General features: G+C 38.4%; 1 protein-coding gene across 4 annotated transcripts in view; it reads left to right on the forward strand.

Moving 5' to 3' along the window:
- vps41 (VPS41 subunit of HOPS complex) overlaps nucleotides 1–24862 on the forward strand; it is a 138983-nt gene that overhangs the window by 11616 nt on the left and 102505 nt on the right. For all 4 annotated transcript variants that reach the window (XM_020533969.2, XM_020533970.2, XM_048595819.1 and 1 more), the window contains exons 3-4: nucleotides 11432–11539; nucleotides 13842–13919. In XM_020533969.2, coding sequence (XP_020389558.1) covers nucleotides 11432–11539; nucleotides 13842–13919 — 186 coding nt within the window. The remainder of the gene's footprint in view (nucleotides 1–11431; nucleotides 11540–13841; nucleotides 13920–24862) is intronic.

Genomic DNA, 24862 nt, shown 5'->3' on the forward strand with positions numbered 1-24862 from the left:
CAAAGAATGCAATGGAAAGATACTTCTGTTTCTATTTTGTAGTAAGGGTAGTTTGTGTCTAAGTAACCTGATTAACTTTTTTGAAGAAGTGACCAGAGTAATGCATGGAGAATGGATACAAATGCCTCTGGAACTCACTTTCCCTGTTTAAAATGATAATTCTAGCTTTTTGACTAAGGTCTTGGTCATCATCTGACCTAACATTGCCTTATGCATTTTGGTTTCATATCTTGTTCTGTAAACCTGTGGAAGTTCCTTGCAGTGCTTGTACATTAACGGTGCTTTATACCTGTTGTATTTCTGTGCATTTCCAAAAGATATTTGGTGAACTCTCTTTCGAGGAAAATTAAATTAATTTCAAGCCCAAGGAATTGAAGATGCACTATTAATCTGAATGAGATTAATTACAAGGAGGGATAATAGGAAGACACTCGAATTGTTAGAATGTAGTGAGTGGTAATTTATAAGGATCTGCTTGGAACCTCAGTTATTCAGTGTATTTATTAAAGACTTGAAATTGTTGATTGGTAAGCCAAATATGCCAGTATCACGAAGAAAGGCAAATTTGCAGTTATTTTAATTGACCTGTTCAGGAATGTCATGATACATCACCGGGAAAGGTGTGTCTTGAACCCGGACCATTTGGCCCTGTGGTAGAGATAATACCACTGTGCCTCACGATCCTCACAGGTCGCATTATAATAGTGTAGATGCAGAGTAAAATTTCAAGAGATATTCATAGATAAAATGATTGGGCAATATCAAGTTTCATGTAGAAAAATGTGAGTTCGTCCATTTTGGGTCTAAAACGGGTAGAGTAGGCAGCTTTGTAAATGGTGCAAAGCCAGAAACAGTGGCAGTCCACAGTAACTCATGGGGGTGCAGGTCCAAATATTGTTCCATATAATGTCTTATTCGTAGTGCAAAGCCAACTTATTTAAGTGCACAGGCTCTTTAAATTTCCTTGTAATAATTTAAAGGGCTGATGTATGTGTGACCTGCGTAGTTAGCTGCACAGCTAAGAGGGAACTTTGTGTCCAAATGCATGAATCATTATAATGTCAAGAACAGGTGCAAGAGACAATTTAAATAGTTATTGAAATGTGCTGTTTATATTCAGAAAATCAGAATGCAAATAGTTAAAATCATTCTTCATCTGTACAAAACTTTGGTTAGACAACGCCTGGAGTATAGTGAACAATACTGGGCACCTCGCCTTAGGAAGGATATAAGGGTGTTAGAATAAGTATAATGTAGAGTTACAAACATAAAGCAAGCCAAATCCTTTGTTTGTAAAGTCAACACTTTTTAAGTTTCCACACACAGAATTGAAATGAGCGACCAACAAATTAGGCATTAAATGAGAATAGGATCAAGTTGGTTCCTTAGTTTGGATTGTGGATTTTCATGCTTGAGCTTGGAGTCTTGCCAATTGCAGTTTGGAGATCCTGCTTCAGAGGTACAATTAATAAAGCCTTGTAAATTTTGTGCAATCTTTTTGCTTGCCTGTTATTTTCAAAGGACGTAGGAATGATGGGCATTTGACAATTGTAACCAGAACTGATCACAAATGTGTGGAATTGCCGTGAAGCTGTCATTGTAAACAGCTATGAACGAAGCTACAGAAAGAAGAATATTTCTGCAATGACATATGGATAAAATAATCATATCTTCTGATGTTGAAAGACTTTAAAAATGATACAAAAATATGAAAACATGGAAAATGCATTGTGAAAGATGCAAGTACCTAGCATCTACAGTATGAATTCTATTTACTGCTTTGTATGCATTTCATGTGCATGTTGCAAGATGTGAGACTGTTTGGGTATTTGAGAATTGCTCTCTGAAAATAATACTGAAGTTCTATATGAAACAACTAAAAGAAACTCTCCACTTTTATTTTGCTAGTATGTGATTTTTCTTCTGGTTCTTTCACACAATGTGGGCTTCACTTGCAAGGCCAGCATTTATTACCCAAAACATCATCATCATCATCTATCTTGAGTGTTTCTAGTAACAGGGTATCATAGAACATTGAACATAGAGCAGTACAGCACGGTACAGGCCCTTCGGCCCACAATGTTTTCCGACCTATTATCCTACTAAGGTCAATCTACCCTGCATACCCTACATTTTACAATCCTCCATGTGCCTATCCAAGAGTCGTTTAAAAGTCTTTAAAGTATCTGACTCCACTACCACTGCCAGCAGTGTATTCCACACGCCCACCACTCTCTGTGTGAAGAACCTACCTCTGACACCTCCCCTATACCTTCCTCCAATCACCTTAAAATTATGCCCCCTCGTAATAGTAAATTGCCATGACCTGGCCAGCATCTCCTTCCTTAGTAAAGACAAATGAAAAGTATTAATGTAATACATCAGCCATGCCCTTGTCTCCGTGTGCAGATCCCTTTTATTGTTCCCTGTCATAGAATCCCTACAGTGTGAAAAGAGGCCAGTCAGCCCATCAAATCTGCATTTACCCTCCAAAGAGCATCCCACCCTATTCCCATATTCAGGCACTTTACTATGACTAACCTAGCTAATCTGCACATCTTTGGACTTTGGGAAGAAATCAGAGCACCTAGCAGAAATCCATACAGGGACAGGGAGAGTGTGCAGACTCCACACAGACAGTCATATAAGTCGGGAATCAAACCCAGATCCCTGACGCTGTGAGGCAGCAGTGCTGACCACTGAGCCACCATTCCTGTCCCTTTTCTCTTTTACTGTTTATGTGCCTTCAGAATCTCCATCTTGTGTTAGTTGCCAGTCTCCTGTTGTAATCCCTTTTCTCTTCTCCTATTTGCTTTGTCACCTTCTGTCTGAATAGTTTGTACCCAACATGTTTCTCAATTATGTTTTCAACCTGATACCTGTTATAAGCACATGCTTTCTTCTTTATCTTAATTTCTATCACCTTTTTCATCCAGAATTAATTTGCCCTACTTTTCCATTTCAGCGAATATACCTTGATTGTATACAAACCATCTCTCCTTTGAAAGTAGCCCATTGTTCAGCTTCGGTTTTACCAGCCAATCTGTGACTCTGGTCTATCTTACCCCAGTGAAGTCGGCTGTCCCCAATTAATTAGTCTTACTCTGGAATGTCCATTGGCCTTTTCCACTGTCATCCTACTTTTTGATGCAATGACCCCTGTTTACTAAATTTTATTCCATTGACAGTTGATCTGCGTGAGCCAACTTGTTCCCAAGAATCAAGATTATCAGTGACTCCTTTCTTGCTTGACTCCTGTTTTGCAAGTGCTTCTTGGAGCCTCATTTGGCTAAATGCTGCCTTGATGTCAAGACAGTTCCTATCACTTCCCCTCCGAAGTTCAGTTCTTTTGTCCATGCTCAGACCAAGAATTTAATCAGGTCAGGACCTGAGTGGCCCTGGCAGATCTGAATTGAGCATCAGTGATCAGGTTATTCCCAAGCAAGTGCCACTTGACAGCACTATCAATGACCCAGTCGTCATGTATGAAGAGCAACATAACACAGGGTAGATAGCTGTTGATGGTAGTTAGAGGTCTGTGTTTGTCCTTTAGAAAAAAGACAGAATTGCATTGTCACTGCCAAAATCATTAAACTGGATTTCTTTTCTTATTCATTCATTTAATGTAAACATTAGCAGTTACAGTCCAAATGATGTAAGTATAAGGCCTGAGAGAGGGTGATCTTGGTGGTGCTAATCACTGGAGGCATGTCTTCAGCCCTTGGTCATAGTAGGGTCAGTATTGTCCATCAGAATAAAATTATCAAATCGCCCTGAAGAAAATCTCAGGAACCACTGGAAAACATTTAACTGAATATAAGGTCAAGTTCAAAGAAGCAGAGCTGGCTTCATAATGTGTACAACCAAGTTGTGTGCAATTGTCTGACAAAATCATGGTAGTAAAGTGTATTATACTGAAATCTGAGCTTTAACTGGACTGAATAGAGGAATAAAGTAGAAAACTCAAGTTTTACTGAACTATATAAAATATTCCAACCCCATTGTGACTACTGTTTCTAATTCTGAATGCCAGAGGGTTCAAAAGGCATTTGCTAAAATGACTCCAGAAATGAATATTTGTGGAGAAGCTGAGATTATGCTTCTAACAGCTAAAAGTCCGCAGGTAATTTGATGGCAGAATATAAAGTTATGAAGGAAATGGATAGAATAAATAGCAATTGTTTCTGATGGCTGAAAGATTACCAATCAGATTTCTCTTCACTTGAATTGATTGACAAAAGAGCCAGAAGCAGCACAAGGAAATCTCTAACTTAAATGTGGTTCGGATTTGGAACGTACTCCTGATATTGAGGTGGATACAGATGGAACTAGTGTTCAAAATGAATTGGATAAAAACTTGGGCATAAAAAAGGTAAAAATGAGTGGGAGTGGGAGCAGCAGTAGAACTATTTCTGGAATAGGCCATTGGGCTCCTCAAGACTGATCTCATAGCTGATCATTTATCTCATCTACAGCTTTCCAAGTTGCAGAATTCCTTGATTCTCTTAAATGTAAACATCTATCATCTCTGCTTTGAAGGTACTCAACTGAGTGTTCACAGATCTCTGAGAGAGAGAAGTAGAAAGTTTCACAATTCTGAGTGAAGAAATTGCTCTGCATCTCAGTTCTAAATAACTGATCCTTATTCTAAGACCGTTACCCCTGATTCTAGACTTCCCAGGCAGGGTCCAACTGCGTAGCATCTACACTGTGAAGAAATGACAGTTACCCATCCCCCCCCAACTTCCACCAGCCCTCTTTTAATGTTCTGTAATATTTATCTTATCCATGTTGCTCCTGGCATTGCTTTCAATAAGAGAATATGTGTTGGCAGTCACCTGGTCATATGCCAATTTAGGCATTTCCTAAACTATCCTAACAAAAGTAATTTAAGTATGAAATAAAAAAAAACGCTTTTGTCTCTTCTCGGGTTAATTAAATCATTGCTGCTTAGAACCATTTGAAGGGGTCGGGTCAGTTTTATTTCCATTGCCAAATGAAAGATTTTCTAAGGTCCACTACAAATGACAATTTTATTACACTACTATAAAATCAAACCTGTGAAAGCTTCATTTAATTCAGGGAAAGTACAATATTCATTTTGATTTTTTTTAAATGTAGGAAAAACCACACCAATAAAAAATCAATAATGCTAAATCTTATGAGATGGAACAAATTAAAATATATTATGGTGTTGAACTTTATTGCACACAATTGATTTTTCTGAAGTTCAGTGATGCCTTTTCCCTCATGGTGTAAGTATAGAATGTCTTTCCGTTCATGTCTTTGTCCTGCTACAAGTCAAAACTTGTTACTGGTTGCACTACGTTTCCATAGAAACACAACTAACTGTCATTTCAACTCAGAACATTAGTGCTTATATTTGTGGGTTTGCAGGATTATTAAAATTTAACAAAATTATTGATTTTCCTTTTATTTTTGCTTGTGAGTTTTCTCAAGGTAGTTGTTGTTGAAGAACAAAGCTCCTTTGCACTATGCCTTTTTTTAATGTGAGGCAGTGATACTGAAATCCTCCCTTTTAAATAAGCAAGAGCATTTTTAAGTAAATATGTAATTTACTGTGATGCAGTTTGAGCAAATACTCTGCATATTTTTGAAAAAAATTCTCTGGACATATTTTTAGAAATATCAGCATCATTATTGGAACTCCTAATTCTATATTCCATTTAAGTCAAGGATTTGAACTATTATAGTCTGTATTGTTATTTTATTTATTCTTATATGCTTCTATTTTTTTCTTCCTCGTGTATTTGTTGAGATTCCTCTTAACGACTTTCTGGCTGCAGCGACTTCTATATTTTAAGCATTCTACAGGTCAACCAGTTTGTTTTAATTTCTTTTATTGGATTTATTTGTGTCTGCCTTGTTTGCGTGGTCCCTCACAACTGGAAACAGCCTCTACCTATTCTATGAAACCCCTTAATTATTGTAAAAACTTCAATCATATCAGTCTTTTTAAGAGAAAATGAGTATGTCCGATTCAATTTGTTTTGGCTGTGATAAATTTTCAGTTCTTGTGTCATCTTTCTCATTCTTCTAACACATTTGCTGTGTTTCTATTATAATATGATGTGGAGGTGCCAGTTTTGGGTTGGGGTGGACCAAGTCGGAAGTCACAGTACACCAGGTTATAGTTCAACAGGCTTATTTGAAATCACAGGCTTTTGGAGCGTAGCCCCTTCGTCAAGCTCACTTCATCTGACGAAGGGGCTACCCTCCAAAAGCTTGTGATTTCAGATAAATCTGTTGGACTATAACCTAGTGTTGTGCGACATCTGACTTCAATAATAATAGATGGAGAAACCCTTCAGAAATCTTCCTGTTGCTTGTTTTGGAGGTCTGCAATATGGAGGAGAGTCATTCAGAAATTATGATCAGATTTGATCTTTGACCTTGCATCAAATTTGCAGAGCACTAACAGACCCAATTAGTCCACCTCTGCAGCCAGTGGGACTTGAACCTGGGTAAAGGAGCTTTAATGCTTGTCACAAGCCTGCTCCCACCTATTTTTCTGCTCAAACTGCCCCTTTGTATCTTTCTTGTGCCACCTTTTCTTGTGTAGGCATCATTATCTCAGTTTAAACACATGTAGAGTCGATATGTTTTAGTTTCTTTACAGCTTAGAGGTAATGGATTCAACAAACTAAGTCCAGAATCAGCTGATCTGCTTTTTTGATGACATTTTCTTCCTTAGCATCTGACTACCCTCCAACAGGTGCTTATCCACCCAAATCTTAGCCAATTTGTGGGGTTACTAAGTTATGTGACAACCATTCACCATTCAACATTTACCACAGACAGGAAGTAATGCCTTTACAGTATCGGGCTTGAACAATTGGCCTGCAATATATTGAGAACAGTCAACTGTGGCTAAGTACTGGTACACTCATCCTTGAATTAATTGGTCATTGATTCAAGACCCGATCTATAGATATTACCTAGGATAACATTAAATGAGTGATCAGAGATTATTTCTTTTGGAGGTGACGTAAACTGAACCCCAGGCTGCTTTTTAAAAAGGAAAGCACAATACTATTCAAAGATCAGAAGGGTGTTCTCCTGGCTGGTTTTTCTCTCGCAGAAATCATCAGTACACAGGTTGTGTGGTCATTTATTTCATTTCTGCATGTGGGATCTTGCTTTGCACATATTGATATATTTGTAACATTACAACTGAAAGGCCATGTCAAAACTATTTCATTGCCTGTAGAGGCATCATGAAGTTATAAAAAAAATTACACGAGTTCTTTCTTTGGTTTCTCAATGAAAGTAAAGAAAGTACAAGTAAAAGGAGTGAAGTATCATGAATAACAATGGGAGAATGTATTAAAGAATAAACTTCTGTACCAATGGTTCCTCTAATGATCTCGGAGCTTCCAAAGTGCCTTCCAGCAACTTAAGAACTTGTATAGTTTGCAGTAAAAATATAAAATGCTGCAAGTTCACAGATTTTTTTCAGTATCTGCAAACAGAATTAATGTTTCTGATCGATAACTGTTCATCAGACCAGTTCTGTTCTCTGCTGTCTCCATAAATGCTTGAGGTTGGTTGGCTCGCCGAGCTGTTTTGTTGTTCTGCAGACGTTTCGTTACCGTGCTGGGTAACATCCTCAGTGCAGCCTCTGATGAAGCGTCAGTATGTTTTCCCGCCTGGTTTTTAAACTCTGGGGTCCGTTGCGATGGGTTGCCTCACTTCCGAGTTTCCTCCATAGTGGAATGTATATGGGATCGAGTTCAATGTGTTTATTAATAGCCTGCTTCGTGGAGTGCCATGCTTCCAGGAATTCTCGTGCTTGTCTCTGCCTAGCCTGTCCCAGGATCTTGTTGTTGTCCCAGGATCTTGGTGTTGTCCCAGTCAAAGTCGTGGTTCTCCTTGTCCATGTGGATTGAGATGAGTGAGTATTGATCGTGTCTTTTTGTAGCCAGTTGGTGTTCATGTACTCTTGTTGTTAGTTTCCTTCCTGTTTGTCCGATGTAGTGTTTCTCGCAGCCTCTGCAGGGGATCTTGTAAATGACATTGGTCTTGTCCACGGTGGGGAGTGGGTCTTTAGTTTGGATGAGCACTTGTCACAGGGTTGATGTGGGTTTGTGTGCCACTCTGATGCCCAGCGGTCGTAGAAGTCTTGTGGTGAGTTCTGACGTGTTCCTGATGTAGGGTAGTGTGATGAGTGTATCGGGGCGTGTAGAATATTTCTGATGCTGTTCCTGTAGGCATTTCCTGACCCAGTTCTTTGGATATCCATTATCCTTGAACACTTGGAAGAGGTATTCCTCCTCCTCTTGGCGTAGTTCCATGTTGCTGCAGTGTGTTGTTGCCCTTTTAAATAGCATTTGCACACAGCTTCGTTTGTGTGTGCTGGAATGGTTACTATTGAAGTTCAATACCTGGTCTGTGTGTGTAGCTTTATGGTGTACTTTCGTTTGCAGTTCCCCATTTGTCTTGTGCTCTACCATGACGTCCAGGAATGGGAGTGGTTTGTTCTTCTTCTCCTGTCTGGTGAATTTTATTCCAGTGAGGGTGTTGTTTATGAGTTTTTGTGTATCTTCTAATTTGGTCCGTTTAATGATGACAAAGGTGTCGTCTACATAGCGTATCCATAGTTTAAGTTGGATTTGCGGAAGGGCAGTCCTTTCCAGTCTTTACATCACTGCTTCTGCTATGAGTCCGGAGATAAGCGTTCCCATGGGTGTCCTGATGATTTGCTTGTACGTTTGGCCGTTGAAGGTGAAGTTGGTGGTCAGGCATAGGTCCAATAGTTTAAGCATGTTGTCCTTGGAGATGGTTTCACTGGGGTCGTGTTCTTGTTCAAGTAGTGTTGTCATTGTTTCCCTTGCTAGTGGTATGTGAAAAGGGTGGTGACATCAAACGATATCATGGTCTCTTCGTCCTCTATCTTTATGCCTTTGATGGAGTTGAGGAATTTTTGGGCTGAGTGGATGGAGTGGGGTGATTTGTTGACTAGGTGCTTGAGTCTTCTTTGTAGTTCTCTGGCTAATTTGTGTGATGGAGCGCCTGGTAGGGAGACTATGGGTCTGAGGGGGACTTCCGGCTTGTGCACTTTAGAGAGGTCGTAGAAATGCTTCCTGACCTGCATTTTCAGTTTTTTTTCTCTATTTCAAGTTTCCAGTATTGCATTGTTTCTTTTTTGTTGTTGTGAAATGTAGCCACTACTGTAGAAAGCATAGCTGATTTAGCTAAAAGCTTTAAGAAAGCTTCAAAGGTGAAGAAGGTTGGTGTGAGAGGCTGCAGCTTCAAACTGTGGAAATTAGCAGCCATTTCGGAAGCTGACTGTAACTGCTCTCACATATAACTGCTGTTTACCAGGCTGCATGCATGTAACCTCCCCACTCCTAACATACACACACATCCTAAATTCAACATTATCAATCAATTATAGCTTTTACAATTTCACTCTGGATTCACAGGTTCCTTGGTGTCCTGAAACTCACCAATGAAAGCAACGTAAGTGCACAGTGGCAAATAAGAAGGTTGAATAATGGCAGTTATGATTCTGACGGATGTTATTACTGGACAAGTAATAAGTTAAAATAGAATAGTTCAATTTGAATGATGTTGAAATAGAAAAGAAAACTACAATTACAGTTATCCTAACACCATGAATTGACAGTGTTCAAACATCAGAGAGAATTCATCTCCCAATCATATCTATAGGTTTTACTCAACAGTTTTTCAATTTCAGTCATAAGAGTTTGACACCTCCTTTTCTGGATTATTCACACAATTGACCAGCTTTGAATAACCCCTCCAGGGTTCAAACCATGCACTTCTGGTATGGAACTTTCAAACTAAAATCTTTGTGCTGAGATAATGTATTTCTTAACTTTTCTAAAATAATTCCTTGCTCCAGAAGAAAATGTTTCATAGTCCAACTTCAATGGATGTGGAGTCACATATGGGTCAGACCAGGTAAGAATGGCAGTTTCCTTGCACAAAGGACATTAGTAAACTAGATGGGTTTTTCCTGATGCTCAACAATGGATTCATGGTCATCCTTAGACTTTTAATTCCAGATGTTTATTAAATTCACATTTCACTATCTGCCATGGCAGGATTCGCAACTGGGTCCCCAGAACATTATTTGGATGTCCAGTCTAATGGTCTAGCAATATTACCATCGCCTCATATCCTCTGCAGATATACACAGCGTAGACTGTCCTTTGGCCTCTGGAATAGACTCTGGCTATTCCTCTCTATATCATCTGCTCTTGCTGATGAATGTATTGTGTGATGTATGGGTCAGGAGGTGAAAACACCACTACCTGCATTACCATTTTCACCAAAGTGTGTGTATCTGATTCATGATGTGCATGAATTGCATGACAGTACATTCTCATTGCAGGTGATCTCCTCTGAAAAGTTATCACTAATCTTTCTTGACTGTCTTCTAGTGATGCTTCAAGCCCTGTGCTACTGTTAGAGCTCTTGCCTTTCCGATGAGTCATTTAATGGAGGTCTTGCTTGCTCTTGCAGGTCAAGGCAAAAGGTCCCATTGCACTCCTTCAAAAAAAGGAACAAGGGATTTATACAAAATTTATTTCTCAATCAACACAACAAAGATTATTTTGTTTGAATCTCAAGTTGAAAACCATGTTTCCTTCATTTTACAGTGACAATGCTTTAGATAGTTCTTAATTGATTTTATGGAAGTCTTTGGTGCTTTATAATGGATTTCTTCTCTCTTTCTATGTGCATGGTCTTCCTTAAACATCTTTATTAAATCTCCCTTTATTAAATTGGTCGAAAGAATATCCTCGGGTAGGCACCTTTGGCCCTAATTTAACATCAAACTTTTCAATTGGAATTGTAAATATTATGAAAAGGTATCAGCAGAATGGGAATCAGTCCTCACTCCTTGGGATTGAAGTAAGTTGGTTAATTTGTGAAAAGAGGTGGCTGGGAAGTGGCAGTGGGAATGGGTTAGCTCCTCTGGCTTCCTTCCTAATCTTAGAGCTTGGTCTTGTCTGTTGTCTGGAGAAACAAACATTCCTGTCCCCCGCAATCATTCAATACTTTAACCCAGAAAAAGTGTTGTATAAAGCAGCAATGCTGTGATGTGAATTTGTTGTTTTTAGTGAGTGAAAATTTATTTAGATCTTGTTAATTGTGTTAAAACAATCTAGAATGTATTATTCACTATAATAGCCATATGGTAATAAAATATTGCTGTACATGCCTTAACAGGACACGTGAGTTTATTTGGTGGACGTGAGAAATTATAAATAGTTGGCTTGCCACTTTAATTTCCCCTAGGTGGAATCCTGGCAGACAATCAATAATTCATGGTTGTCCTGGGTTCCAAAGTAATTGTCTTTGTGGTTTTAATAGAGTAAAACCTGAAAATTATCAGTTTATTCAGCAGTTGATTTTTTTTTTATTTTCTCTTAAACAGGATGAAGAAAGTGAAGAGGAGCCAAAGCTTAAATATGAAAGACTGGCTAATGGAGTGACAGATATTCTGCAAAAAGATGCAGCAAGTTGTATGACTGTGCATGACAAGGTAGTTTCTTTGTTCCACAAATTTTAAAGTATAATTTTGATAAAAATTAATTTGCCTAGCACAATTTTAAGGGCATCAAAGCATGCTACACAAATTATTGAGCTGTTTAAAAACTATAGTTGAATAATTTAAGATCATGTATGTGGCCAATCCATCTCATTACGATTCACATCAAGCCGTGATGATTATGTTTTGATAAGATATATGGCTTTCGCACAATTCAATGTTCCATCTCTATTAAGAATTTCTTCCCATATTTCTGGAAGCTGCTTTCCTTTCTGAAGCATCACGTTTTCACAAAGCATCAGTCTGTACTAGATGACTAATCGTCATGGCACCTGGTGCAGTCAAGCAGGCTTGTGCAGTGGAATAGTCATACCTAGTTATGTCTGCACACCTGATGTTTTATTAACCGGTATTGATTTTCTTTACCCGGGGGACTGACTTCTTCCTGAAAAAAAGCAACCTTGCAGGGGCGAAAGACATTGCCAGCCTGAATTTGTAATGAGCCTCTTCTTCCTTTCTCCTCTTTAATGCAGGTTCATGTTATAAGTGCCTGAATTTAATTTTCAGTTTAGCAATTCCCATCTTGATAAATCCTTTTTAAACCTGAAGTTAATGGAAGGTTATTTTTTAGATGGTGCAGGTTGACTGACATGCTTGGTAGTGCCTGTAAATATGAGCATTTCATTACAGCCTCCAATCAAGCATGTTCAGACGCACAGACAGACTGTAATTTGAGTTGCCCGAGAATTTGGTTAATGCATTGAACTTAAATGTATCGATTCTCAATTTACTATTCCCTTTCTTTTAAGAAAAGAGTTGAGAATGTTTAAAATATTGTTTTGTGCTTTTTAAATCCACACTGTTTGGTTCTGTATTTTGAATTTTTTTTCAATCATTCCCAGAACTTTGTGCTGCACTTTTATTTTGCACAGTTGTAAATCTGTCCTTGTTAAATACTGCTACATTCCTTGTTATAGCTGTGCATCTGAGTCTTCATCTTAGTTTAAAGCTACAGTTTTAATTAGCTGCCACAGTTCATCAGTGAGTGTGCACAATCTGCCATAATTTGTTGTCAGTATATGAGGCTTCCTTGTGACTCATTTTGACAGGCAACCAGTACTTGTACAATCACAATAGCTCATTTTATAAAGATGTCACTGACTTGAAGAGAAAATGTTCCCTTTCAAAAAGACAGGTTAATATTGCTGCAGTATTTAGAAAAAGAAACACCTAGTAATTATGTTACAACAAAATGTTTTTGTTTTTTTTTGGAATGTTGTGCATAAAGAAAATTATGGTTACATACTGGGAGCACTCTTCTGGCCACTGTGTTTGTAAGGCAGAAAAATTGTACTCTGAAAGTAGCATGAGCCATATAACAAAAATTGCTTTGATTTTACTATGGCATGTGAATTTCTTCAGCTTAGTTCCACAACTGTCCCAAAGGTTTTAGAATTTAACAGCAAACGAAAGTGTAAATAGATTTTTTTTTAGTCTGGTGATTTGCTTTTAAGTGTACTGCGAAACTGCAGGGCAATGAACACAGTGTATTTTCATTCATCATCTGTTTTCCAGTTTTTGTCAGAAATAATTTTGAATATAATAAGAAATGCACTAATTCAAATATATTCTCTGCTTGCAAGTGCTTTGATCAGTGTTGACTTGAATGCACATGCTGGAATTGAGAAATGACCTCTGCTCCATAACCCAGCTGTTCCTGCAGAGGAATTGAGGATTAGGGGCTTTTTATGGATACTTTATATTTCACAGAGTCCTTTCAGGAAGAAGTAGTTCTTCAATACTCTGGTGCTGCCAGTGTGTGAAGCTGCAACTCCACTATGGCATAAACTTGCCACTACCAGAAGAAAAACAATCCTACATACAGGCTTTACACCTACACAGATTCTGAGAAGCTGCTGATTGAGTATAACCTCAGAATGCAGCAGCAGTTTTACCATGCTTTTGTTCAGTCGTCAATGCAAAGTTGGGAGAACCATCATTGGCAGTGTTGTAATATGAGGAGGATGTCGATATTTCCTTGACGGAGAGAAAACATGTATTGACGCTTATATTCCCCCGACTACATACATTGCATGATGTGAAAAGATCAGTTGCATGTCATTGTCTTACTCCAATGAAGTGTAGAAGTTTGATTTCCATGTGAATTATTTTGGAATAGCAGCAAAGGTACATTAAAGTCTTTAATGTTGAGCAAAGTAAATGGTTCCCATCTATTGAGGTGAATAAGGACTGCATTTAGGGTAAATAAATTTTACATATTGCTGTTTTATTTCAGTTTTTGGCACTGGGAACACATCATGGTAAAGTCTATTTACTGGACATTCAAGGAAATGTGACACAACGATTTGACATCGTAAGTATAATGTGAAATTGTTACATAAACTGTGATTTGATTCACTTCTCCATTTAATTTGAAGTATTATACCTATGTTTTAGATCCTCTGGCATCACCTCGCTTCACCTGTAGGAATTCTATGATTTTAGAATTACACAGTGTGGAAGCAGGCCATTCAGCCCATCTGATCCACACCGACCTTCTGAAGTGCATCCCACTCAGACCTACCCCATCCCCTATAACCCTACATTTCCCTAGCCTACACATTCCCAGTACATTATGGTAATTTAGCATGGCCAATCTGCACATCTTTGGACTGTAGGAGGAAATGGGGGCACCTGGAGGAAACCCACATAGACACAGGGAGCATGTGTATACTCCACACCCAGACAGTTCCCCAAGGGTGGAATCGAACCTGGGTCCCTGGTGCTGTGAGGCAGCAGCGCTAACCACTGAGCTACCCCTTGTAAATCTCCTAGCGTCTCTCTATGGCAAACAGAACTGCACGCAGTCATCTCAGCATGATCTAATCAGGGTTCTTTTCAGTTTTATCCCCTTAGAAATAAAGCCTCACTCTATGTGCTTGTGCTTGGTTTGCTTTTATTTTATGACCTTGCTAACCTAAGATACGGCTTTTAGGAATTCGTACTTCTGTGTTCAGACCCCTTGCTTTCTCCACCCATCCATTTGTGCTTTTCAAGTAATAATTGTTCTCCCTGTTCGACCTAATACAATGTACTACCTTACATTTATGTTTGTTGAACTTTATTTGCTAATTCTATACTAATTCTACAAGTTTACTAATATCCTCCTGTGACTTCCTGTATGCTGACTCCTCAGTACTGACTATCCCCCCCCCCCCAGTTTAGTGTCATCCACAAATTCTGAAATTGTTGTTGATTCAGAAGTCAAAATCGTTATATAAGTTGTAAACAGATGTGGTATGTGGAACACCACTTCAAACCACTACCACTCTGAATAACTACTTGTAACTTACTGTCATCTTTCAATCATAAAGCTAGCTAGCAAGGCATTCTGCATTTTATCCCTGACATAGCATTCTAAGACGTCATTCATTAGCCAAATGTAGCGTACCTTATCATGTTGATAGTTGCTTTCTTTGTTGTCTCTCTGAGAGAGGTGAAGGTTTTTATATTATATCCACTTTTAAATCATTGATTCTTTAAAACCATCTTCGAGTAATGTTTTTAAGAGTCAGCAGCAGATAAAGTTTTACACGGCAACTTGCATTTGCATAGATCCTTTAAAGTAATAAAACAACCCAAGACACTTTGTCGGAGTGTAATGAAAATACGTGAGTACGTGATGTATGTGAGTAGGAAAGGTTTGGAGGGATATGGGCCAGGAGCAGGCAGGTGGGACTAACTTAGTTTGGGATTATGTTTGGCATGGACTGGTTGGACCAAAGGGTCTGTTTCCGTGCTGTATGACTCTACAGCTGTATGACCGAAGAGATTTGATCAGAGGCTTTAACCAGCATCTTAAAAGATGAAAGAGATATAGAAAGGTTCAGGTTTACGAAAGAAATATCAAAATGTAGACTGTATGAAACTGAAGGCATGACTGTGCTTGCAGAGTGATTAAAATCAGAAATGCTGTCTTATTAAATTTATGGAGTTCAGGGATCTAGTTGAGATCATAAAGCTGAAGAAGCTTAAACTTGGCAGGGTAAGGCCAAGGACTGATTTGAGAAGATGGATGATAGTCTTAAAATTGAATTGTTGATTGACTGAGAGTCAATGTAGATAAATGAGCAGTATTTGGTGCAAGTTAGGACATTGGCAGCAAAAGTTAGAAAGACCTCAAGTTTCAATAGAGTAGAAGGTATTAGCCTAAATTCGAATGATCAAGTCTAAAGGCAACTAAAGCGTGGTTGAGGCTTTCAACAGTAAATAAATTGAGACAAGATCAGTCAGTAATCTTACTGTGCTGGAATTGGCAACCTTCATGTTGGTGCATATCTGTGCTGGGCTGCCTGTCTTGGGATCAGTCATGATTGATTGTTAGAGCAGACTTGATGGGCTGATTGGCCTCGTTCTGATTCTGCTCCTGTCTGTTATGGATTATGTTTTTTCTGTTTTTAAGTTCTAATCTGATTATGATCCTGGACCAGACCATAAATTTCTTCTTTGATCTGGGTATGGTCCAGTAAGTCTTAGAGTAAATGAAGTGTGAGATTCAGGGGACTTACCAAAAAAAAAATGAAGCTACATGATTGCATGGTTGTGAACAAACTGCAATAAATTTTACTAGACAATACTTGAACAATAATAAAATATACAACAAGAGTACAACTTATTTTCTATACCAAGAATTAACAAGGGATAAATATGAGTAATAGACTGTGATCAAACACGTTACGATAGACGCACCAGATACCAAAATCAATCAAGACTAATCCCATAGATTTCTCAGCAGTACACAGCAGATATTAATGACTTGGGTCAGAAAATCTCATTTAAATTCACAGGACTGGTAGACGATACTAGCTGTTGGAGAAGAGCTAGAGCTTTGTTTGGGAATAAGTACTGGGTGCAGCTTTGGATTCCTTCAGCTTTAGTGCCCTTGCCCCAAAACACTCTTGAAAGCCACTCTGCCATGGTCAGTGCTGCATCAGTGATTGCTCTTGTTCTTATCAATCCATCCCTTTCCTGGATCTATGCTCCAATGGACTTCAAAACTGCGCTCATTACTCTTTTACCAATATAACTATATCTCTTCTCCAACAGCAAGCCTCACCAAGTCAGTCCTGCCCCTGGGCTTTTGTGCATGCTCCAATCTTGCTTCATTGCACCAAGCAAATACTACTAGTGAACTTGTATTGCTTCTGAAATCCTGCTGTCTCAGCTGCTGTTAAATACTGATGCTCTCAAGCCTCATTCCAAGTCCTCCAGTTTTTGACTGTTCTGTCAATGGGAGCAGTACCCCCCATATAATATGACTAGACCCCTCATGATTTCAAATATCTTTATCAAATCTGCTCCTAAAAGAAAAAAAACCCCACCTACTCCAATTTATCACTGTCAAAGAATACCCTCATCCCTGGAACCATTCTCTTCAATCTTTCTACATCCCCTCTAAAAGTTTTATATTCTTTCAACACAATGGTGCACAGAATTGGTCACAATACTCAAATTCAAGTCCAACCCAGTGTTTTGCAAAAGGCTATCTTAACCTCCTTTCTTTTTTACTCCACAGCTTTGCTTGTAAAGCCCAGGATCCTGTATGACTTATTGACCACTTGTTGAACTGTCCAGCTACCTTCAATGACTTATGCTCATCTTTGTTCCTGCACCTACTTTTGAAATATACCCTTTTTGTTTTCTATTGCCCCTTCTCATTCTTCACACCAGACTGTGTCGCTTCACACTTCGCTGCATTAAATTTGCTCTGCTATGAGCTTGCCTGTGCCATCTTTGACTCTTTTAAAGTCCATCTCGAGCAATTCACGGTACTTCTGACTTTGGTACCATCTGCAAAGTTTAGAATCGTACCCTTTACACCCAAGGCTAAATCATTGATATATATCAAGGAAAGTAGTGGTTCTAGTTTTGAACCTTAGAGAAAGCCACTATATTGCTTCCTCTCAACAACTGCTCGCTGTTGCTTGACTGCTGTTACCCAGCCAACTTTGTATCTGTATTGTTACTGGTCCTTTTATTCCATGAGGTTCAACTTTGCTGATAAGCCAGGTGGATTAGCCATGGGAAATGCAAGGAGAGGGTGGTCGGGGGGATGTAAAGAGAGAGGGTGGTGGATCTGGGTGGGATGCTATTAGAAGAGTCGAATGGCTGGCTTCCACACTGTAAGGATTCTATGATTTTAAGTGCTTTAGAAGTCCATGCGCGCTGCATCAACCCTCTTTGAGACCTCATCAAAAAATTTAATCGAGTTAGTTCAACATGATTTGCCTTTAATAAATTAATACAGATTTTCCTTAATTAATCCACACGTGTCAAAATGACTGTAAATTTTTCCTTGGATCTCAAATCTAAAAGAGTTCTCCCCTCTGACATTAATTTGACACTCTTTAGTTGCTGATTTTATTCTCACACCCTATTTGAACAAGGGTGTATTATTTGTAACTGCCCAGTCCTTTGGCATCACCCCTGTACTGATGAACAACTGGAAGATTATGGCCAGTAGCTCAGTAATTTCCATCCTTATTTTACTCAACATCTTCAGATTTATTTTTTCAACCCTGGTGATTTTTATCAACAGTAAACTTGCCAGCCTTTCTCAGTTTTTGCCCAATTTTATTTTATGTAAAGTCTTGACCAGCTTCTTTTTCATTGTGACTTTAGCCTTGGTAAACATAGATGAAAAATACTCATTCAGTGCACCAGCCATGCTGTCTACCTCCTTGCATGGGCTGTCTTCTCGATTTGTATGTCTCATTGATAAGGTGAATGCTGAAAAAGAATGAAGTAATTTAGAAGAGAAAGTAGAGAAAGATGCATATTCAGATTTATGACAAGAGGGCATTGTCAGAGCAAGTGAGGCCTGGTAGGTTGGGGAATATTGTCTCCCATTTAACCAGTTCGTTTAGCAAGCATATGGTGTGAACAGCATGTTGGTTTTAGAATTTGACAACATTTCCTTGAATGTTGCTAGAAAGAAGGAACTTGCACTTATGTAGCACCCCTCACAACCTCACAATGTCTCAAAAGTGTTTCACAGCCAATGATGTATCTTTGCAGTGTAGAAATTTTGGCAACTAATTTACGCACATCAGTGTGCTGTCAACAAGTGACGTAATTTACCAGATCACATGTATTTAAGTTTGGTTGAGGGATAAATATTGGCCAGGACACTGAGAGAGTTACCATGGAATATTTTACATCCATTGGAGAGGCCAGATCTCGGGTTAATATTTAATTTGCAAGACAGTTTGTTATAGCAGAAAACATAGGTACTTGTGCAGGAAACCATCCCGCACTTTCCTTCTGTTGTATTCACTGAGGTTGTTTTTATATTTTAATTGAGATTCTGCGAATAGGGCATGCTTTTGTTGTTATTTATACCCTTAAATCCCTTTACGTTATTTCAACAGACTCTGATCTAACTCAACGGACAAATAGCATAAACATTGGAATCCAGTTTATAAAGACTGTGGTTGCTGGTTAGGAACTAAAATATCAATGCCATGCAGTGAAAATACTGAAAATCTCAAGTTATATTGCATGAGAAATTTTATTCCCTTACTTTAGGGCTGGTGAATTTGTTGCCATTCATTAGTAATATCTGATCTTTTACAATTTGAAAATCTGTTTTTGAACAGACTCTTCATGCTTAACTTTGGTAACTAACTTGTCACTCTTAACTTGATTGCAACTAGGCTCCATCAATTTAAGTATCAGGCTTGGTACTCACCTCTGAGTCAAAAGTTTGTGTCTTCCAGCCACACTACAAAACTGAGCACATGATCTTTACTGACTCTTCATTGCATACTCGACTATTTACAATCTGTATCAATGACTTAGAAGTGGGGACCAAATGTATGGTAAATAGATTAGGCAATGTTACTAAGAAAGTAAGTTGTGAAGAGGTAGTCAGTCTCCAGACAGATATAAGTAAGTTAAATGAGTAGACAAAATTTTTGCAGTTAGACTATAATATGTGAACTTGCCCACTTTGGCAGGCAGAATAGAAATGACTACAGAATGCTGCAGTATGAAGAGATCAGGGTATCCAATCACAAATTAGCATACAGGTACAGCAGAAATTAGAAAGCAAATAGAATGTTCACCTTTGTCAAACCGGACTAGGACCCAAAATAGACAGGGTTGGCAGGAAAATTAGCCCCCAACCCCAGGGAAAATTCAATCATGGGGACAGCCAATCAGATAAAAAAATATTTTCTGATGAAGGGTCTAGGTCTGAAACGTCAGCCTCTCTGCTCCTATGATGCTGCTTGGCCTGCTGTGTTCATCCAGCCCTGCACCGTGTTGTCTCGGATTCTCCAGCATCTGCAGTTCCTACTATCTCAGATAAAAAATATTGTTTTTATTTATGGTAGAGCAAGCTCAAAGAGCTAAATAACCTGTTCCTACCTTTAAGTTCTATGTTCCTCCTACCATGTTGAAGTGTTGCATTGTCATAAATGCAGTTTTCGGATGAATATTCAAAATTGCCCGAAGGTAAAAAAAAATTAATATCTTTTGAAGCTAATTGGTGGGGAGTTCTCATAGTGTCAAATTAACTGTTATTCCCTCAGCTATAAACACCTAAAACAGATACACTAATCACTTACCTCATTTATAGGAGCTTGCTGTTTGCAGATTGTCTGTTTTGCAACAGCAATTACACATAAAAAAACGAATTCTAGCTGATGGTTCCCTGAGAATCTGAAATACTATACAGTTGCTATCCTGTGCATTTCTTTCCTGTTAAAAATATTCCTAATATCCAGTTAAATAATCTTCCAAATCAATTTAAATAGACATTGTCACCTTTTTAAAAATCCCATAATCCTGTTTATATCTCAGATGCAGCTTTTATATAACAAGGCTATGCGTATCTCTTTGAAGGCATGCATCTGGTGGCACCAAAAAACTTGCAAAAGCTACTGCACTATAAGATACCACTATTTATTTCTTTGACTTTGTCTTTGGGAGTTGAGAGAAGAAATAGAGCATTGTTCATGCAGTCATTCATTTGCCTTCCAGTTCCTGCAAGAAAAAACTACACACTTCAAAAGCAGATTTTCCATGGGGATGCAACATTTGCAAAAGAATCAATTACCTATTTGTTAGCAAGGCAGGCTTTACAAATGACCCATTAGCTGATTGATTACTCTGACTTCTGTTGGATATCCATGCGGTGCAAGCTGATGTGATGGATGTTGAGGGAGATAGCTTTGCCAAAAGGTATGATTATAAAAGGCTCTTCAAATAACTAGGAATATTCCTAATTGAAAAGCTGACAAAATCCATGCTTAAAGGTATTTCATCTGTATTTTCTTGCTTAGGTTTAGGGGTTTGACTGTCAACTCTCCTGTAATGAATTCTGGACTAGCTATATTTTCTGCAACAATGTAATTTATCTTTCATCGCATCAACTTTAGTTATACCTGTGAAAGGGCATCTTATGTTTCTCCTACTGAAAGAAGTAGATATAATTTTTATTAAATTTGTATATATTTGTATCCCCATAGCATTTTTCATTGCAAGATAGAGCAGTTACTGACTTATGACAGTGGATATATTCTAGGAAGCAGAAGTCATATTTGGTGACTGTGCACACTATGCATAGGCCTCTCAATACCACATCATGTTCTTCAAGGTTTTGCAAAAACTGTGGAAAAAGAAACTGCACCAATATTCCATCCAAACAACAGCCAGTCTTGCAACATTGACCCATCTGTCAAGAGCTTTGATTGATTGGGGTCTGGCCAACATTTTTAGTAGGATGGGGAAGAGGATGCTAAGAACAAGAGAGAGTATGGAACCAACAGGATGATATGGGGAATGTAGGTAGCAAGGTATGCTGGCCAGTACTTAGCAGCGCATAGCAAAGACAGAAGGTAGGCGATTAGCTAGAAGTACAGACAGCAGTAGGACAGGAAGGAGTAAGGCTGGTTTAGATTTTTCATGTGACAAAGCTACAAGATTTTGTCAGGGCTTTGCAGGGATAGTAAGGGGAAACAACTGCGATCAAGATAACATTTTTCAAAAGATTGAAGTGGGGTTGAAATTTGCATGAAGATACAACAGATACATTTGGAGGTACAATATTGCCACCAAGTGTCCAGAGGCCTGCATTGCTTTACATTTTTTTTTAAAAAAAAGCTGCTTGTATGTAGCGTAATTGGTTTCTGAAGACTTAGACCAGACTTGAAACATTAACTCTCTTTCTTTCTCCACAGATATTGCCAGACATTTCTCCTACATTTTCTGTTTGTTTGCCTTTCTAAAGCACCTTTCATGCTCAAAGTCTATGAAACATTTCTCAAATATAGTTGGCATAATGTAGGGGAACATTTTAGATCTTAAGATTATTTATTACAGAACTCCCAGGGCGTCAAAGCTGCTGTAGCTACATATGCACTTTTACACCTATGTTGTAGGCTGGAGCTATGAACAGTGATGTTAGAGGCTCCAACTTCCTTTCCATCACATCGTTGACAAGGAATCTCTCTTGCTGTTATCAACTGTCATTGGCATGCTTTGGAAGAATTTTTAAACTGATAGCCAACTTGTTTAGTCACATATGAATTTACCTTCCTCTGCCATTAAATCCTGATGTGAGACTTAATTGCTGTGAAAAATGCATGCATTTATATGGACAACAGATACATCACAGAGATGGAGTTAAAGCTTAACAGAGAATGAGTAATCCAACAGATCATAGTTGAAGCCATGCAGAGAAAAGGGAAGACAAAGGAATGTGTAAAGTATAATGGGGTATCAGAAAAGTCCTTCATAATAAACTCGCGAAATGAACTAAAGAAAAAAATAAGGTGTTTTGATTTCCTGTTTGTTTGAGCACTTAAAAAATGCCAGGGCAAAGTAGGCTATGGCCCAAGTGCAGGCAAGTGGGATTAATATAGTTTGGTGCTTATTGGTCAGCATAACCATGGTGGGCCAAATGACCTCTTTCTATGCTGTATGATTTTATGACTCTATGGCTAACACCTCAGTTTCTGCTTAGGTGCTCTACAGCCTCAAGGTTTCAACATTAAATTGAATAACTTCAGAAACTAACTGCTTTATGTCTGTTCTCCATTTTTCTTACATTCTCTATTCCTTTCCCCACAACCTTGTCAAGTTTATGTCTTGTTTACTTTGCACATAGTTGCGCGGACCAATTCTTTTCCTTTTGTACATTTTTGTATATTTTTCCTTTTTTTCTCACTTATTAACAGCCCCTTAGTCTTTTGCATTGGATTGCAATACCATCTGCCTTGTTGGTCCTCCTCTGTCTCAGTCAAAAATATAAAGAAATACCTATTTTCCAACACCTTTCAGTTCTGAATAAGAGTCATACCAGACTCAAAACGTTAGTTCTGTTTCTCTCTCCACAGCTGCTGCCAAACCTGCTGAGTTTCTCCAGCATTCTCTGTGTTTGTTTCAAATTCAGTTACTGTTGAGTCAGCCACCCTGCATTTTGGAGAATGTGGGCTTGTGATTTATTCAACGTAGTGGTATGATTTGCAGCTACTCCCAACAATTGAAATATATAGGCACGGATAGTATAGATTGCTACCATTATACTAAGTCTGGAGGTGGAAATCTACACCCTCACCTTAGTCTGAAGATGGTGCTTTTCTGATATTGCTGGTATATCATCTCAAGCAGGTAGCTTTCCTACTTTCCGTCATGTGGTACTAGATAGATGACCGATTGCAGGAATCTTTTCAGTATCACCTATCCATTAGGAAAGTACACGAGCAGACCACTGACAGAACTAGAAATAAATAAGTACAATCTAATCACTATGACAGAGACACTGCTGAAGGTTGACATAGATTGAGACCTTGATATTGAAGGGTACAGGACATTTAGAAAGGATGGTAAGGAAAAGGTGGAGGAAAAAATTGTGAATAAAAATGATATCAACCCAGTAGAGATGGATATCTTAGGTTCAGGAATTTGGGATATGAAAGAGGTTTGTGTACAGATGAGAAGTGTCACTTGCAGGAGTGTGTGCAGGCCCTCTACTAGTAACCCCATAGTAGGCAGAGTATAAAAGAAGAAATAATGGGAACTTGCCAGAAAGGTACAGTGTTCATCATCGAGGATTTTAATCCACACATAGACTGGAAATATTGATGGGTGAAGGTAGCCTAAATGAGGAGCTCATAAAATATTTTAAGTATTGTTTCTGGGAACAGCACGTTCTGGAGCTAACCAGAGATCAGATTATACTAGACCTAATGTTGTGCAATGAGGCAAGATTAATTAATCATCTCATAATGATGGTGACCCTAGGTAGTTGTGATCATTATATGAGTGAATTTCACATTTATTTTCAGGAAGAAAAGAGTGTCCAAGTCTAATATTGTAAACTTAATCTGGGTATTTATGTGGACATGAAAGTAGAGCGAGCTAAAGTAAACTGGTAAATAAGATTAGTAGAACTGCAGTGTCAAATATTTAGGGAGATATTTCAGAATGCACAGATGTTGTTTGGATGGGTGAGAGCGTTGCAGGTACATATGCTAACTGATATAGTACTTTGGTACAGAAACCCATTCAAGTGAGGGGAGAAAAAAGGAATATAGTGGTATTAGGGGATAGTATAGTGAGAAGGATGGATACTGTTTTCTGCAACCAAGAATCCGAATCGGGAAAGTATTTCAACAAGAAAGAAAGAATTCCGTTAAGGACAAAATATTTGTGATTAACTAAAAAATCTAAAATTATTATCAAACTTAAAGATGGATGGAATGTCAGAAGACTGGGCATTGTAGTGATTGGAATGAGATGGATCTCGTTGAGTATGAGATACCTGATTGGGGCTGTTAACCTGGGCCAATCAGGGAGTCCTGGCTGACAGATATAAACAGGAGCCTCGGAGAGTCTCCTCACTGTAGGGACTGGCTGTGAACTAGGTGATCAGAATCCATGTAATGTGCGCATGTAAATAAAGGGTGACTTGGTGATGGGATACTGGCTTCTCTGCAGTTATTTCAGGCAGCATACGAAAAGCAGTAAAGAATGACTAAAGGATTAGTAAAGAGGGAAAAATTATAGTACAGGAGAATGCTAACTAGACACAAAAAAGATGTTAATAGTTTCTGTACATAATAAAGAAAGTAATTAACAAAGTAAACATTATTCCTATAGAATTAGAGTCTGAAAAATAAATAATGATAAATAAAGAGATGACAGATGAACTGAACAGGTATCTTGTATGCCTCTATAGTGAGCACAATAAGTAATATTCCAGAAATAGCTTGAAACCAGGAAATGAGGTATTTGAGAAAGTTACAAATC

This window comes from Rhincodon typus, chromosome 4, assembly GCF_021869965.1.
Source record: "Rhincodon typus isolate 14 chromosome 4, sRhiTyp1.1, whole genome shotgun sequence".
Lineage (NCBI taxonomy): Eukaryota > Metazoa > Chordata > Chondrichthyes > Orectolobiformes > Rhincodontidae > Rhincodon > Rhincodon typus.